Source organism: Xiphophorus couchianus, chromosome 14 (assembly GCF_001444195.1).
Source record: "Xiphophorus couchianus chromosome 14, X_couchianus-1.0, whole genome shotgun sequence".
Taxonomy (NCBI): domain Eukaryota; kingdom Metazoa; phylum Chordata; class Actinopteri; order Cyprinodontiformes; family Poeciliidae; genus Xiphophorus; species Xiphophorus couchianus.
The window spans coordinates 1,282,420-1,296,582 of NC_040241.1; the positions used below are offsets into that span (position 1 = coordinate 1,282,420).

A 14,163-nucleotide genomic window follows, 5' to 3' on the forward strand; every position below is an offset into this window, starting at 1 on the left:
AAGAAGGACTCGCAGAAGGATTCGCCGAAGGACTTGAAGAAGGACGCGCCGAAGGACTTGAAGAAGGACTCGCCGAAGGACTTGAAGAAGGACTCGCCGAAGGACTCGCCGAAGGACTTGAAGAAGGACTCGCCGAAGAAGGACTCGCCGAAGGATTCGCCGAAGGACTCGCCGAAGGATTCGCCGAAGGACTTTAAGAAGGACGCGCCGAAGGACTTGAAGAAGGACTCGCCGAAGGACTTGAAGAAGGACTCGCCGAAGGACTTGAAGAAGGACGCGCCGAAGAAGGACTCGCAGAAGGATTCGCCGAAGGACTGGAAGAAGGACGCGCCGAAGAAGGACTCGCAGAAGGATTCGCCGAAGGACTTGAAGAAGGACGCGCCGAAGGACTTGAAGAAGGACTCGCCGAAGAAGGACTCGCCGAAGGACTCGCCGACGGACTCGCCGAAGGACTTGAAGAAGGACGCGCCGAAGAAGGACTCGCAGAAGGACTCGCAGAAGGATTCGCCGATGGACTTGAAGAAGGACGCGCCGAAGAAGGACTCGCAGAAGGATTCGCCGAAGGACTTGAAGAAGGACGTGCCGAAGGACTCGCAGAAGGATTCGCCGAACGACTTGAAGAAGGACTCGCAGAAGGATTCGCCGAAGGACTTGAAGAAGGATGCGCCGAAGGACTTGAAGAAGGACTCGCCGAAGGACTCGCCAAAGGACTTGAAGAAGTACTCGCCTTAGGACTCGCCGAAGGACTTGAAGAAGGACGCGCCGAAGAAGGACTCGCAGAAGGATTCGCCGAAGGACTGGAAGAAGGACTCGCCGAAGAAGGACTCGCAGAAGGATTCGCCGAAGGACTTGAAGAAGGACGCGCCGAAGGACTTGAAGAAGGACTCGCCGAAGGACTTGAAGAAGGACTCGCCGAAGGACTCGCCGAAGGACTTGAAGAAGGACTCGCCGAAGAAGGACTCGCCGAAGGATTCGCCGAAGGACTTTAAGAAGGACGCGCCGAAGGACTTGAAGAAGGACTCGCCGAAGGACTTGAAGAAGGACGCGCCGAAGAAGGACTCGCAGAAGGATTCGCCGAAGGACTTGAAGAAGGACGCGCCGAAGGACTTGAAGAAGGACTCGCCGAAGAAGGACTCGCCGAAGGACTCGCCGAAGGACTCGCCGAAGGACTTGAAGAAGGACACGCCGAAGAAGGACTCGCAGAAGAACTCGCAGAAGGATTCGCCGATGGACTTGAAGAAGGACTCGCCGAAGGACTCGCCGAAGGATTCGCCGAAGGACTTTAAGAAGGACGCGCCGAAGGACTTGAAGAAGGACTCGCCGAAGGACTTGAAGAAGGACTCGCCGAAGGACTTGAAGAAGGACGCACCGAAGAAGGACTCGCAGAAGGATTCGCCGAAGGACTTGAAGAAGGACTCGCCGAAGGACTCGCCGAAGGACTTGAAGAAGGACGCGCCGAAGAAGGACTCGCAGAAGGATTCGCCGAAGGACTTGAAGAAGGACGCGCCGAAGGACTTGAAGAAGGACTCGCCGAAGAAGGACTCGCCGAAGGACTCGCCGAAGGACTTGAAGAAGGACTCGCCGAAGGATTCGCCGAAGGACTTTAAGAAGGACGCGCCGAAGGACTTGAAGAAGGACTCGCCGAAGGACTTGAAGAAGGACTCGCCGAAGGACTTGAAGAAGGACGCACCGAAGAAGGACTCGCAGAAGGATTCGCCGAAGGACTTGAAGAAGGACTCGCCGAAGGACTCGCCGAAGGACTTGAAGAAGGACTCGCCGAAGAAGGACTCGCCGAAGGATTCGCTGAAGGACTTGAAGAAGGACTCGCCGAAGGACTCGCCGAAGGACTTGAAGAAGGACTCGCCGAAGAAGGACTCGCCGAAGGATTCGCCGAAGGACTCGCCGAAGGACTCGCCGAAGGACTCGCCGAAGGACTGGAAGAAGGACGCGCCGAAGAAGGACTCGCAGAAGGATTCGCCGAAGGACTTGAAGAAGGACGCGCCGAAGGACTTGAAGAAGGACTCGCCGAAGGACTCGCCGAAGGACTTGAAGAAGGACTCGCCGAAGGACTCGCCGAAGGACTTGAAAAAGGACTCGCCGAAGGACTCGCCGAAGGACTCGCCGAAGGACTTGAAGAAGGACTCGCCGAAGGACTCGCCGAAGGACTTGAAAAAGGACTCGCCGAAGAAGGACTCGCCGAAGGATTCGCCGAAGGACTTTAAGAAGGACGCGCCGAAGGACTTGAAGAAGGACTCGCCGAAGGACTTGAAGAAGGACGCGCCGAAGAAGGACTCGCAGAAGGATTCGCCGAAGGACTTGAAGAAGGACGCGCCGAAGGACTTGAAGAAGGACTCGCCGAAGAAGGACTCGCCGAAGGACTCGCCGAAGGACTCGCCGAAGGACTTGAAGAAGGACACGCCGAAGAAGGACTCGCAGAAGGACTCGCAGAAGGATTCGCCGATGGACTTGAAGAAGGACTCGCCGAAGGACTCGCCGAAGGATTCGCCGAAGGACTTTAAGAAGGACGCGCCGAAGGACTTGAAGAAGGACTCGCCGAAGGACTTGAAGAAGGACTCGCCGAAGGACTTGAAGAAGGACGCACCGAAGAAGGACTCGCAGAAGGATTCGCCGAAGGACTTGAAGAAGGACTCGCCGAAGGACTCGCCGAAGGACTTGAAGAAGGACGCGCCGAAGAAGGACTCGCAGAAGGATTCGCCGAAGGACTTGAAGAAGGACGCGCCGAAGGACTTGAAGAAGGACTCGCCGAAGAAGGACTCGCCGAAGGACTCGCCGAAGGACTTGAAGAAGGACTCGCCGAAGGATTCGCCGAAGGACTTTAAGAAGGACGCGCCGAAGGACTTGAAGAAGGACTCGCCGAAGGACTTGAAGAAGGACTCGCCGAAGGACTTGAAGAAGGACGCACCGAAGAAGGACTCGCAGAAGGATTCGCCGAAGGACTTGAAGAAGGACTCGCCGAAGGACTCGCCGAAGGACTTGAAGAAGGACTCGCCGAAGAAGGACTCGCCGAAGGATTCGCTGAAGGACTTGAAGAAGGACTCGCCGAAGGACTCGCCGAAGGACTTGAAGAAGGACTCGCCGAAGAAGGACTCGCCGAAGGATTCGCCGAAGGACTCGCCGAAGGACTCGCCGAAGGACTCGCCGAAGGACTGGAAGAAGGACGCGCCGAAGAAGGACTCGCAGAAGGATTCGCCGAAGGACTTGAAGAAGGACGCGCCGAAGGACTTGAAGAAGGACTCGCCGAAGGACTCGCCGAAGGACTTGAAGAAGGACTCGCCGAAGGACTCGCCGAAGGACTTGAAAAAGGACTCGCCGAAGGACTCGCCGAAGGACTCGCCGAAGGACTTGAAGAAGGACTCGCCGAAGGACTCGCCGAAGGACTTGAAAAAGGACTCGCCGAAGGACTCGCCGAAGGACTTGAAGAAGGACGCGCCGAAGAAGGACTCGCAGAAGGATTTGCCGAAGGACTCGCAGAAGGATTCGCCGAAGGACTTGAAGAAGGACTCGCCGAAGGACTCGCCGAAGGACTTGAAGAAGGACTCGCCGAAGGAGTCGCCGAAGGACTTGAAGTAGGACTCGCCGAAGGACTGGAAGAAGGACGCGCCAAAGAAGGACTCGCAGAAGGATTCGCCGAGGACTTGAAGAAGGATTCGCCGAAGGACTTGAAGAAGGACGCGCCGAAGGACTTGAAAAAGGACTCGCCGAAGGACTTGAAGAAGGACTCGCCGAAGGACTCGCCGAAGGACTTGAAGAAGGACGCGCCGAAGAAGGACTCGCAGAAGGATTCGCCGAAGGACTTGAAGAAGGACGCGCCGAAGAAGGACTCGCAGAAGGATTCGCCGAAGGACTCGCAGAAGGATTCGCCGAAGGACTTGAAGAAGGACTCGCCGAAGGACTCGCCGAAGGACTTGAAGAAGGACTCGCCGAAGGACTCGCCGAAGGACTTGAAGAAGGACGGTGGGATTATGTGTCCACTTGCCAGAGACGGATCGTGAAGTGGGTGGCATAGGAGCGAGGGCCGGTAGATCCCAGATCGGCGAGAGAAGCTGTTTGGAATGAATGAGGCCTGGGCCGGGAGGAACTCTTCTTCCATCTGAGAAGCGTCTGAAGGAAAAGAAGGAGCCGAGCCCGCGGCTAACCGGCTTTTATGACTGACATTAGAGGTGGAAGGACGAGCGATCACGAAGAAAAAGATCTGGTGAGATAGCTGACTGAGAGCTGAGGCGTGCAGCTGAACAGGTTGAGCTCGGCTGGAGAGCGAAGGACACCATGAATGAAGGTCATTATCAGCTGGGACTTGGTCGATGATTGGACGTGACGTGGCTTGGTCCGGCGTTGATAGGTCGACGATTGTGGGCAGGTCGCTTCAATTAACGGGTCCCGGTGGGGATAAAAGAGTCTTCCAGTTTGAATTTGCGCCTAGGCTTCATTATTACAAAAGTTTTTAGATATATATTTCTCCTGTATTATTTCCAAGTAGTTTAGTAGTTTACTCAACACATACCTTAAGATGTATGAATATGTACAGTGGAAACCTTGACTCAAATGTTCTGCTAATAATTTTGAGTGACATTCCACAGAAAAATCCACAGACAGGTTCCACTAAGGTCCACTGTGACTAGGTTTGTCTAATTCTGCAGCGGGGCTAAAGCCTAAAAGACAGGGCTTCATCCATGCTGTTGTAACGAGGGCTATCAATAAATGTGTAAATAAAAAACAGCAAAGCAGGAAGTTTTCCTTTTTAACTTCACAATAAGAGTCTCAAACATACATGACCTCAGTTTACACCTAAAAAAAAACGACAACAAAAAATCCTTCCTATATAGGACTCTTACACTTTATCAAGCGAGGTTCATTTTGACAAACTTCACATCACAAAACAGACTTCCTGTCAACAAGAACATATTGAGGTGTTTTTCTACCACAAGATCTTTTGACGCTTTAAACTGAATCAAAGTTTCAGTAAAACATCCCGTCAGTTCACTGTGTATCTGCTTCTTTTGAGACGTCTTAGGTCGTCATTCTAGTAACATGTCTATCTACAAGCTTTGAAAAGAATAACCATGTGGAGTTATGAAACAAAAAACAAAAAGAAAAGCCATAAAGCCATGCAGTACATGAATTTTAAATTTTAGTCTTTTTTTCAGTTTTCCTAAATGTTAAACCTAATAGTTAACATTTAAGGATGATGATGTATTTGCTTCCCAACCATATATATATAGTCTCTGTTCCTTGTGGTATGCTAATCTGACATCAATCTTAAACTTTACCACATTAAGTGTCAGATCTAAGGTTCTTTAACTTCCAACTTGTCCAGAAACTGCTGGAACTCAGGGTGGGAAGAATCCATACAAATTTGGCGTCCATCAGTCAGGCTGACACTGGAAGGCAAAAGACACATCGCTGGGTGTAAATTATGACGTGGGAATAGGAATGAAGCGGTGATCGTAATCGCACTGCTCGTGTCACAGCAGAGAGAAAACCTTACGAGATGAAGGCGGGACAGTTGGATGATTGGAGTTTCAAATCCACCAACTGAACGTCCTTCAGGTCAAAGTCGTTCCACGGTGCAATTCCTGTGCACTTAGCGCAAAGTTCTTCGAGAAGAGAAAAATTTGGCGGTCCAATCTGATCAATCAGATCGCCTGCAGAGCCTGGTATGAAAGCAATAAAAATATAATATTAAAAGTTGTACCTCTTGATAAACACAAAGTGCAATGTGAGCATGTTTCTTGGGAATAAAGAGGCTAAACTGGAGAAGGAGAAACACATTTCAGAACCACAAAATCAGATCAGATCATCAGAAACTTTAGACAGTGAATAAATATGGCCATAAATAACTCACAATCAATTGTTGAAGTATTATTGAAAAGTTCACTGTTTTAGTAACTGAATCCACTAACTGGAACAAACATCATGGATTCATTAGTGTCAAAGTCTGATTATTTCTAGACTTAACATCTGGTATTTTTATTTTTATTTTTTATGAAAACACAACTTTTAATATTTGAATATTGAGTCGGATTATGATATCAAACTGAGTTTTATCAGTGTATTACCTTGAAATGTTTAAAAGCCAGAGTTGAGGCAGAAGGACCCAAAACATTTAATCAAGCATGAGAAGCGACTGTTTAGCATATTTCTTTCTCTTATGCTAAAAAGCGTATGAGACTTTTACACTTTCAAAAGTATAAAAGTTAACCCAATAAATTACTCACATAAAGGTAAAAAAGAAAAGAAGTATTTCTTCAAAAGGCTGCTATGATAATGAGTAAACTGATCATAACATCTGTCTAAATATTTCAAAATTATATAGCCAGACAGACAAAAATGATAAGGTTATGTGCAGATTATGGTATTTAAAAACTACAATGAATAATAAAAAATAGTACAACTGAACAATATAATGATAACACACCAAATTTAGGCAAAAGAACCACTTAAAAATTTTTTATGTAAAATTTATGAAACAAAGTAGTAAGTAGTAAATATAGGTGAGTCTGTTTTGAGTCAGTGAAGCAAACTATAGCAGGTAGAGCAGCCAGAATTTGTATTCAAGTAACAGCAGCAGTACTTCATAATATTAGTTAAGTAAAAATAAAAAGATGATGTTAGAAAAAAGACTAATAAAAGTGCATTTCTTCCAAAAAGTTACTCAACTCACTGCAGCCAAGTAAATGTAAGTAAGACACAAATCTGTGACGCTATTTTAATCTGTGCCGTTTCCAACCAAAGCCATCAAGTAAACAAAAGCACCAAATCCTTTTGCCACATGTTGATGTCATTAAAGGCAAGCCTGTACCCACCCACCAAAAAAGTATGAAATAATTTGACTGAAGCTGGATCGCTTCTGGAATTTTTGGTCTTTTTTCTGTTGTTGTTTGTTTTCTACCAAAGTCACTTTAAACAATCCCTAGAAAATATAGCTTTTACCTTTGGCGTATGAAATACTGTCCTCTGGATCCTTAACAATATGGTGTATCTCCCTGTGGGAATGGTGGAAGGTTAGTTTTTATATTAGACACAACTCTACTGCAGAACTGACGGAAGGCTCCTTTAGGCTGAGCCATCAGAGCACTGCCAAGTTAGCATTGGATTTTTCTTTCCCTATATATATATATGTACTTTTTTTTTTGTCAAGCAAGAAAATGGGGATTAGGACACCGACTACATGAAAAGAGAATGTAAAAAATTACACATTATAATTACAGACTGAAAGCACTTACAAACACGCAGCAGTCATTATAAATAAACGGATAATTGGAGGGGTGGAGAGAGAGGGGGCTGTTGCCTTGAGGGTTTCAAACCCCGACTCGCCTCTCACTGCAGCACAACCGCAAGACAGCAGTGACCTGTCATAGTAACTGAAGCTACCCTGAATATTTACAAGCCTCATGTTGACAGACTGAAATAACTTAGCTACTGTTTGTCAACCACATTGAAAAGCTTTTTTTTTTTTTTTAAATCTCTATAAAACATTTCTACCTTTGTTCCTCTTCCATATTTTTTCTTCCATTCCTGTCTTTCCATCTTTAGCTCTCTGTCATCAGCTTAGAAAACACATTTCAAATGAAAAAAATAATAAATAACGTTCTCCCAAAATTTTTTCGCCGCCCCCATTAGCACAGCGCTTTGCATAGAGTGCGTACCCACTCCCCCCCATCCCCCCCCCGCAAGGGTAAGTGGACATAGACGATGGATGGATGATACCCAATGAACATAATTTGTTGGCAAAAGTAAAATATGACAAATGAAAACACGTTGGCATAAATTGAAAAAAGAGTGACTGAGATGAAGAAAGGATTTCTCTTATTATATTCCCTTTATCCATCTTAGAGTTGAACTAAATTACTCTGAAAACTGAAATGAGTTTCACAGTTAGAATCACTGTTAGAATCGGTTGCTCCGGAGAGGCTGCAGTGCCGAGAAGTCGGTCGCTTCTGTTTGATTTCTCGGTAAAACAACTCATATAATCATGTCCAGGCTGTAAGCTTCAGTTTAATCGGCAGCTGCAATAACAACATTGCAAAATAAATAAATAAACGAGGTCTTGGGTGGAGATCTTCTTAAATCATTTTGTTATGTTTTCTTTTAATCACCAAGAAAATCTGTCTTTTTTTTTTAGACTTTTGACACTTAAGCCTGAGTGTAGGCTGTCTGGAAGATCCTGTTCTAATGTAAAATATGACAGAGAACTGGATTAAAAAAAATTCTACATTTTGGTGACTCAAACATACTATCACACATGACTATCATGAGAATTTCTAAACATTTGCTCTTTATTTGCCAAAGTTATGAGGGGGGAACCAAATGTTTCAGCTGTCTGGAATAATCTGTTCCCCCTCCATAACATGAGAGCTAATTATTTTTTCCACAAACTCTTTAACTATTTTTTGCCCTCTGTTCATGAACCCCCTATCCCAGGGGTCCCCAAACTTTCTCCTGTGAGGGCCACATAACTTGTCCCTTCTCTGATGGGGGGCCGGGGTCAGTTTGTAACAGAAAAAGTGTGACGATTGTAAGAGTGCTAAACATAAAAATGTATTGTTTTTCAGAAAGCACAATCAAATAACCTTTTCTGGATTCTTCAGAGAACAAAAGTCAGGAAATAACACTATTTATGAAATAAATAATAACCAAATAACACTGGGTTCTCCACATAAAAAAAAGGGTTAGGGTCAATTATATGCATGTATAAAATAGTTACTAACTAATAGTTAATAATAAATAAAGTTCATTACTAAGGAACATTTTATTGCAAAAGTCCAACTTATCAAATAAAAATGCACATATATGAAAATACTCTGGTATTGTTCAGGGGGCCGGACCAAATGTGGAGGCGGGCCGCATCTGGCCCGCGGGCCGTAGTTTGGGGACCACTGCCCTATCCTGTGAATTTGGTAACATTCGCTCATTATTTGCCAAAGTTAAGGGGGGGAACCAAATATCTTAGCAGCCTAAAATAATCTGTTTTCCCCTGTTTGTTCATGGGAACAAATGAATTGACCAGCAAGTCTTTAACTGTGTTTTGTCCTCTCATCATCAACAATAAATCCAGTACATTTGGTAACATTTGCTCTTTGTTTGCCAAAGTTAAAGGTAAATTAATTGTGCTGTGTGCTGTTGACATACAAAATGTCTTTACTTAGACATGAAATATTGTTCAGTGTGAGCATCAGATTAACAGGTAAAACTTACAAATAGTATTCGCCTCCATCTGGACCTCTATAACGTATAATTGAGTCAGAGCCATCGGTTGTGGTTGCCAGGCGTGTCGGGGTGGATGTTGTGGTCTGATGTGTAGTAGATGAGATCTCAGGTGATGCTGTTGACCTTTGCTTCGGTACCCATCTGGGCAGAGACCTGTGGGTCGGTTGAGTCGTACATTCTTATCAGTAAATCAGCTTAGGGGAAACTGTCGCCATGGATACTCAAAAAGTCGCTTTTTAATCTGCCAGGAAATAGTTTTGAGTGCACTCTGACTATGTGAGATAAGACGTTCCGCAGAAGCTGTGCCTTTCGCAGGAAACTGTGATATCTCTCTGCAGAGCAGCATCTTCTGTACGTACCGAAAAAAATGAGCCACAAGGCTGAACTGCGTCGCACAAACTTCCCTTCCGTCTTTTAAAACGTCACTGAAAGACAAGAGGTGGAGGCATTGCTGATCCTGTTTGAGTTCAACAGACAAGCATTATGATGATCCCGTAGGAACTATTAAACCCCCAACTTACACAGAAAGAAATACATTCGCGTTAACAAAGAATTTTAACCTGCTTTCTTCAAGCATCGTCTCCCGTAAACACACACCGACTCACATGTATTCAGTTGATCTGCAGGTTTCACTGGGATAGAGTATTCTCAGGCCGCTGACTTGGTAGTTCTCAATGGACGGCTTCTGGTTTTGCTCTTTGCAGTAGCATCCGTCTGAGACTTTGACGTGCCCATCTGACATTCAGCAAGCAAAATGCATGTATGATCAAACAGAACATGAACATTCAATGACAAAAACTGAAGCGACAAGTTAGCCATCCACGAAGAAATAGGAACTCATTTGGTGCATCTACTCATGAATGTAACAAGGGCTCAAATTAGTTGGTAAATCAATCGACAGTGACAACACTATGCTTAAGCATTTGCCAAAACTTAGCCAGCACAAAAAGTAAAAGACCTCATGAAAATACTTGCTAAGGGTTGGTTTGTCTTTAGTGAAAAGTATCCTGTAAAAACAAGGCCTTTGGGCGCTCCAAAAGCAACGCAAGGCATTCTGGGTACATACAATCAAAACAAACGTGTATGTCCAGCACTAGCGGGAGAAATGGCTCCTGGTCTTTTGTCAAAGACAAAAGAGAAATCCTACAACCGCTAAAATCTGACATGTAAACAAAAACTGAGTTTTTGTTTACATGTCGCGAAGACGGAGGTTGTTCTCGAAATCATGTTCAGAAGTTTGTGTGTCATTTCCTTCATTCGTTCACGGTGCCGCGTCACCACAGGCGAGGAGAGAAACAGGTTATTCAAAAGGTTTCGTCTGTTCGGCTTTGCAGTGTAGAACCAAGTCTACTGGATTACTAAGTGTGAAAACACCTCTAAACTCTACGGGAAGAGGCCTCACCTGGACTGTTTAAATCAACAGGGGCGATCCTTGTTACTATTTCAGGACCATCAGCAGATGGATAGTTTTCTTCCCCAGACATCGGTGATCTATGAACATCAGGTTGTCCTGCTCGTCTGGGTATTGGTGCAGCCAGATTGAGACTGTTGGGTTTTTTTCTAGCTAGTTTGGGTTCGGACTTTGTAGGCTGTGGGGTTTCAAAATGCAAACCGGTCGACCGAGGAGCTTCGGGAATTCTCAAGCAAAACTCTTGATGATGCATCTCTACATCATGTTCAGGTGGCTTCTGTCTCCTCGGTTCCTTCTCTGTAGAGAGAAAATAATGAATGATTAAGAAGAAGACTAAATACACTTGGTTGGACGTTTCCTTTGAAAATGAAAATGTTCATCGGTGTTGTTGAGTAAACTTGAACAGCATCAGGTGATCCTGTTCTAGTTTGGTCGCCTACTAATTGGACAGTCGGTCCATTTGGCAGGGATTGACAGATTTTAGCTGTAAATCTGAAATGATGCAACTTTGTCATTGCGTAACCCAAACCGAGCAACGAGAGGCCGCTCTTCACGCTTTTCAAGATCTATTGATAATAGGAAAGAATTCAGAAAGGTTGCGTCAATAGGCTAAGCTACGAAAACCAACAATATCGTATCAAAACTTTCAAACAGATTATAAAAACCTCGGAGAGTCGAGGCAAAAAGACACGAGGGCAGCACTGTGACCAGAACAACCTGGTGAGACAGGCAAAAGACAGGAGATTTGTATGACCATATATTCAAAAAAGTTAAACTAAGCTACTAAAAGCTAATCAAAAAAGGCTCCGTTTGTATGGAGTGAGTGGATATCAGACTGAGGAGTGATGTAGAAAATCGTAAGGTGACCTGAATAGTCTGGGAGAGTCAGTCACGTCAAAACTAACAGATTAGGTGACGAGTCCATTTAGTCATTCACATGAATCTGTTCAGCGGTGTTGTCGAGTCTGTTTGGAAGATTGAGTTTCAGCAATGTTTTTGTGCCCAAACAATAAAGTCAACGTGTGCCTATTAAATGAACAAGATTACATTTCTTAATGTCTTTCTTTTTCTTCTTCTTTGGTGGCAAAATGACATGCCATGTTTCTATCTGTCTAGTTTGCTGTCTGTATTCATCAGGGTGAATACAGACAAAATCCCAAATCCTCATGGTTCTCATAGGACACAGAAAGATAGCAAAGACTACAGTTCTGTCGTTGCAAAAAATGTCTAGATAATTTCACACAATAGATAAGAAAAGAAATCAAAACTGAAGAACTTTATTCCTGTAGGGAATAATAACCACTATCATCCAGTAGGTCCCTATTACCTATATTATACGCGTAACTTGTAAATCTGTTCAACACAACTACCCCAAAAAATGGATTATTGTTAGGCAAACAAACAATACTGTACTGTACTCACTTTCTTCAGTGCGTTGAAGCAGCAGAGCCGTCAGTAGCAGGTGAATGAAGAAGAAGGGAACCATCCTGATCATCTGGATGTGGATTCAACCACTCAGGCTCTGATCAGACTTACTGGCTTTGGTTATGCAACATGGAGTTTAAACTATGGAGCACGATCGTAATCTGATTGCCCAGAAGCAAATAAGGAAGGAAACGAAAGCTGATAAAGAATCTGCTAATAGACCCTACAGGCTGACCTTATTTGGTTGTTCCTGTGTGTATTTGTAATTAAAACAGAATAAAATGATTTGGTATGAACTCACATTAGCAGAAGTACCATCAGAGTCACCCAGAGTGACGACAGTTCATTTGATTCATCACTCTGGCTGTTAAAGGTAAATGAATACATTTTTTATTTTATTTTATTGTTGACTGCATAGTGAAATCAGACGGTAGCACCACTGTCATGCAATAAGGTTCTGGGTTCAAATCCCAGACTAGGGCCTTACTGTATGGAGTTTGCAGAAAGACCAAGTTTCCATTTAATTGAGTTAAAGAATTTGTTGGATTCATCGAGTGTATTATGACATCATCGTCAAATAGGTCACTTCGAAGATCGCTCACACCCAAATACCTTTGTGAGATTTCAGGACAAAATGGAGGATGCCATTACGAATGGAGATTTTATTGCTGATTGTGTGTTTTTTTTATTTATTCTGCAAATGTTGACTAGTTCTGATTGAGCTCGTCTCAGTTTGTGACAGAGATTCAAAACTCAAAAGACTCAACAGTCACACGCTTATGTCAATCTGTGTTCTTCTGATGTTAAATGTTCATTTTTTTCCTGTAATCTTCCTGTTTCTATGAACATTTTTAAACAGATCAACGTTCATTTTTATGAAATCCAGATTCCTGTCACCGTTAGATTTGCTGAATTGGAGCAAAGGCTGTTTGGAACAACAGGAGAAATTGAAACGGCAAAACAATTAGAAAGAAAGTTTGCAGAATTTTTAGATTATTGTATATATTGTGATTATATATTATTCCATTATACATTGACCAAGTTACAACTCATGGTTTTTAGGGTTGAGCAAACAACATCCTGAATGCCATACAAGGTGGTTTGTAATTCTGATTTAATCTGGCTTTTCTTCTTCTGTTTTTGACTTTGTGTTGATATTTTGTCTTTCCAAAAAGAGAAACCACAATAAAAGTTAGAGGCTGTCAGATTATCAGAGCATAAAATAACCATCATCTATCTCCACTGTAAGCAAAAAAAAAAAAAAAAAAATTGGGCTCTTGGTGCCCTTAAAATCTTTTTTTGTCTAGATCCTTCATGATCTTCTGGACCCAGAAGAGCTTTGGATTCACACAGATGTAACTTCCTGACATCATGACGAACCTGAAACAGAAGAGAAGAACAAAGCTGGTACAGTTGGAAACACAACTAAAAATCAAACATTAGCACTATTTTGAGTTAAATCTGAGGCTGTAACGTGACAGAATGAGGAAAGATTCGGTCACATCTCAGAAAGTATCTTTCTTAAGACAAGATACTTTCTTAGGATAATATTAGTGATTGGTATGAACTTGCTTAAACGGCCAACACTTACAAGACTGCAGACTTTGAGCAGTGGCTACCGGTGATGGAGTATGAACGGATCTGTTCTTTTGCCACCATTCTTGTAGAAAACGTAAAGCAGCAGTGAAGAGCGACATTTGGACCTGAAAAAAAGACAATCAAGTATTTTGCCACCATGAAAAGTGAACCTTTCATTTATTGGACACCAAACAGAAAGATGCTAGTAGTTCTGACAGTGCACAGATATTTCTCTGAAAGCATTTGTCGTGTTACCCCTTCCTATGGTAAAATGGAATGTGATTGCCAAACTTATATAAACTCCAGGGGACGTTTTGATGGTTGTACAGCCACAGAGTTCAAGAAACAACAAAAGGCAGTGGAATGTCATTGGAGATGTTTCAGCCTCAAAAGAGCAGTAAGTTTTAGGCTCTTTACCCAACATCCATGGACATAAAACTGGAGCATGTTTTTATGTTTTTTCTGATAAATATTCAATAAATCACCTTATAAATTCAATTCAGTTCATGTGTGCTGCACCA

The 14,163-nt window shown here is 43.8% G+C and overlaps 1 protein-coding gene across 1 annotated transcript; it reads right to left on the bottom strand.

Moving 5' to 3' along the window:
* Positions 1-4,742: 4,742 nt before the first annotated feature.
* Positions 4,743-12,194, bottom strand: LOC114158048 (uncharacterized). Its single transcript, XM_028039365.1, has 8 exons — positions 12,062-12,194; positions 10,631-10,936; positions 9,834-9,963; positions 9,588-9,653; positions 9,217-9,381; positions 6,952-7,004; positions 5,507-5,672; positions 4,743-5,399 (listed from the first exon to the last, which is right to left on the bottom strand). The coding sequence occupies exons 1-8, from the start codon at positions 12,132-12,134 to the stop codon at positions 5,306-5,308; spliced, it is 1,053 nt and encodes a 350-aa protein (XP_027895166.1). The 5' UTR covers positions 12,135-12,194; the 3' UTR covers positions 4,743-5,305.
* Between the last annotated feature and the right edge of the window lie 1,969 nt (positions 12,195-14,163).

What these genes read in the sequence shown, in the direction of transcription:
- LOC114158048 (XM_028039365.1), bottom strand. Translation starts at nt 12,134, where the DNA reads ATGATCAGGATGGTTCCCTTCTTCTTCATTCACCTGCTACTGACGGCT. An exon ending in TGTTGATTTAAACAGTCCAG is followed by an intron (nt 9,964 to 10,630) that starts GTGAGGCCTCTT and finishes GCTGAATGTCAG; the next exon opens with ATGGGCACGTCAAAGTCTCA. An exon ending in AACTGTCCCGCCTTCATCTC is followed by an intron (nt 5,400 to 5,506) that starts GTAAGGTTTTCT and finishes TTTGCCTTCCAG; the next exon opens with TGTCAGCCTGACTGATGGAC.